General features: G+C 49.8%; 1 protein-coding gene across 1 annotated transcript; it reads left to right on the top strand.

Moving 5' to 3' along the window:
* On the top strand, window positions 1–3,479 carry HOXA9 (homeobox A9). The gene is made up of 2 exons (XM_043968251.1): window positions 1–589; window positions 2,037–3,479. The coding sequence occupies exons 1-2, from the start codon at window positions 40–42 to the stop codon at window positions 2,273–2,275; spliced, it is 789 nt and encodes a 262-aa protein (XP_043824186.1). The 5' UTR covers window positions 1–39; the 3' UTR covers window positions 2,276–3,479.

The following is a 3,479-nucleotide window of genomic DNA, read 5'->3' as shown; positions in this document are numbered from 1 at the left end:
GCGTCGGGGCGGCGGCGGCGGCGGCGGTGTCGCGTGGCCATGTCGACTTCGGGGACCCTGAGCAATTACTACGTGGACTCGTTCCTGCTCCACGAGAGCGAAGAGCTGGTGCCGTCCCGCTACGGCCCCGGCGCCCTGGCGCAGCCCGCCAGGCAGCCGGCGTTGGGGGAGCATCCAGACTTCAGCCCGTGCAGCTTCCAGTCGAAGGCGTCGGTCTTCGGCACTTCCTGGAACCCGGTGCACCCGCCGAGCGCCAACAATGTGCCCGCCGTCTACCACCCCTATGTGCACCACCAGGCGCCCGTAGCGGCGGCCCCTGACGGCAGGTACATGCGTTCCTGGCTGGAGCCCATGCCAGGCTCTCTGTCCTTCCCGGGTTTACCTTCCAGCAGGCATTACGGCATTAAACCTGAACCGCTCTCGGCCAGAAGGGGTGACTGTACCACGTTTGACACTCACACTTTGTCTCTGTCTGACTATGCTTGTGGTTCTCCTCCAGTTGATAGGGATAAGCAGCCCAGCGAAGGTGCGTTCTCGGAAAACAATGGAGACAGTGAGGCCGGCGGGGACAAACCACCCATTGATCCGAGTAAGTGTCAGAGCGGACACCCTTCTAGCCCTGCACCGCCGCTGTCACTTCGGTCACCCCCTCGCTGCCCGCCTCCTGCCCGGATCTGCCCGCTGCCCGGACTGAGAGCTGTTCCTGTTTGGGAAGGATCTCTCATTCTTCTTCTCATTTTCTCCATCCCTCTATCCTCTTTTTCCTCCTGTCCTGTCCTGTTCTGTCCAGTCCTCTCCCTTGCAGTCCCCCCTCCTTTCTCCTTCCCTCTTTCTCTCTCACAGTCTCTCTTTTTATGCTTGCCTCTATCGTTCTCTTTCTCTCTGTGCCTCTCTAACCCCTTCTACCTGTCCAGACATCCCCTCATCCCCACCCCCACTAGGAGGCAGAAGTCAGGACTTGCTGGTGTGAATTGAACGGATGAAACACTCCCTTTCCTCTCCGCCCCCTTCCCCAAATCCAGAACTGAGCTGGAGGGGATGGTGCTGGAGGGCATGGGGGGGGGGAGGCAAAGTGAGGAGAGAGGTAGGGTGGAGATGAAACTATGGGGGGGGGGGAACACACAAGTGAAAACAGGACATTCCCCCCCTCCCTAATCACTGCTTAGGGCTTTCTGTTGTGCCTCCTGGACTCTAGGGACAAAGTTTCTTTGGGCCGGTTCTTCGAAAGCATGGGATGCTAATATATTCTTTTGTGAGACGAGTGTGACCACTAGCCTCAACTCCAGCAGGAGCGGGAGTAATAACAGTCTGAGCTGGAGGGGACCTCTGGGCTGGAAGAGAGAAAAGATCACTCTCCACCTAAACTCACTTCCTTCAGCTGACTGCTATATAAACTCTCTAGAACGCAGCACACTGAATCTCAAACAGCGGCAGCCTCAAATATCATGCTATGCAAATAAGCTTCATAAGCAATCCGGGCTTAATTCAGCCAACTGGAGAGACGTGGTCTTGTGTCGTGCAGTCTTCCAGGGAAAGCACATAGGAAGGTCAAAATGAAGAGTGGGGGAGGGAAGGAGGAAAGGGGAGAGAGAGGGAGAGAGAGGGAGAGGGAGGGGGGGAGGTTTGTATTCCTATGCCAATACAGTTCAGTGTGGCATCCTCTGGGGTGAAGAGAGGGGAGGTGTATTTTAAAGTTATATTCTCTAATCAATCTAAACTGGCCAGGGAGAGAGGAGGTGGAGGCTGAGGGCTTGGCTTGGCTATGTGTAAATTGTATGTGACCCTCCATGTGTTTGTCCGTATTTTGATTCCATTGTGTCTGACCCCAACACACACACACACCCTGTCTTGGGAAATAAGAAAGGAAAGTCCTAACCTTCGATCTCCTTGGATTTCCCCAAAGGCCCCCCTAAATTGGGCGAGGCTGGGTGGGCACTGATGCTGCTCTTGCTGATTCTTATCTTATTATAATCTCCAGGGGGAAAAATCTCTCATGCTATCTTGTCTTCTCCCATTCCCCTCCACCCCCGCCCCAGACAACCCAGCTGCGAACTGGCTACACGCGAGATCCACCCGGAAAAAGCGCTGTCCCTACACCAAGCACCAAACACTAGAACTGGAGAAGGAATTCTTATTCAATATGTACCTCACCAGGGACCGCAGATACGAAGTGGCAAGGCTCCTCAACCTCACCGAGAGACAAGTCAAAATATGGTTTCAAAATAGGAGGATGAAAATGAAGAAAATTAACAAAGACCGAGCAAAGGACGAATGATGTGGCCCAGGTTGATAGGAAGGCTGGGGGAAGATCTCCCCCTCTCCATTCCTTCTTCTTCCCTCCCCCTGCCAAGCTCCGTGATCCCCACACAATACGACTGTATCCAGGCCTCATTCCCTCCCCCTTCCCTTCTCCCCCTCTTCCCCAATCCTTATCATTCATTACGGTGTACCTTGTCACGGTAGCACGTGGGCCTTGCCCAGTCTGTGGTGGAGGTACTGTAAGCTTTTTAATTTTCTATCTTAGGACAAAAAAAGGGGGCATTAGTGCTGTATGGCTGTGTGTGTTGGCTTGTATTACAAAAGAAAAGAAAAGAAGAAATCTACCTGTTCCTTACTTATGGAAAAAAAATAACTACCTTTTTCCTAATGCACAACTCTCTGGACAGACTTTAGAGTGTAGTGTGTGGTGTAGTTCTTTGATTTGCTCTGTGCGCAGCAGAAAGAGCTGCTGTGTAATACTTGAACATGTGTTTGTTTGTGGTTAATCATTGTTCGTGAATCCACTTTTGTGCTCGGGTGCCGGTCCTACCTACCGGTTGTCATCGTGGACGCTAGGAATCTCATTCGAACTCAGGTTGTTGAGGAGAAATGTGGCAAAGGGTCTAGCTCTGTAGTGTAATAAGTCTTTTTTCTGTATAACTAGACAGTTAACCTTCGATTGTAATATAGAGAGAGTATATATAATAATATCCCAGTCAAAGAAAAAAAATTAAAAGAAAAAAAAAGAAAAAACAGAAGCTTGTTGGGCTGGGAGGAATCCGTGGACTCCATAGCCTCTCCCCAACGTTTTTCCAATCAAGACATTTTAGTCTGTACAGTTGATCTCTAGTACTGTCTTGTCAGTTGTATATAATCTATATATTAAAGAAAACAAAGTCAATACTCAGACGAGCTTGAATCTTGTTTTTGCACCAGTGAAGCCGTTTTCAGATTTCGGAGTTATTTGTCCACGTGAAGAAGGTAACTACCTATAGTTTACGTTTAATTTTAATGAGGGGGGAACGAATGCTTATTGTAATGGAGTTAATTTTATTGCTAATAAATGATGCGCTATGAAAGCTGCCATTGGGCAATCGGAGATTTGTATCACTTGAAATTTGAAGACTTCTGTTAAGGCAGAACAATAAATACACTGTATATTTCGCAAGAGTTACCTCATGGCCTACTGACCAATCTGTTGTGTTGAGATGATATTTAAC

Source organism: Dromiciops gliroides, chromosome 5 (assembly GCF_019393635.1).
Source record: "Dromiciops gliroides isolate mDroGli1 chromosome 5, mDroGli1.pri, whole genome shotgun sequence".
NCBI classification, from domain to species: Eukaryota; Metazoa; Chordata; class Mammalia; order Microbiotheria; family Microbiotheriidae; genus Dromiciops; species Dromiciops gliroides.
This window is presented reverse-complemented; position numbering and strand designations above follow the sequence as displayed.

Coding starts and splice junctions, on each gene's coding strand:
- HOXA9 (XM_043968251.1), top strand. CDS start 40: ATGTCGACTTCGGGGACCCTGAGCAATTACTACGTGGACTCGTTCCTG. Junction 590..2,036: donor CAAACCACCCATTGATCCGA/GTAAGTGTCAGA, acceptor CCCCCGCCCCAG/ACAACCCAGCTGCGAACTGG.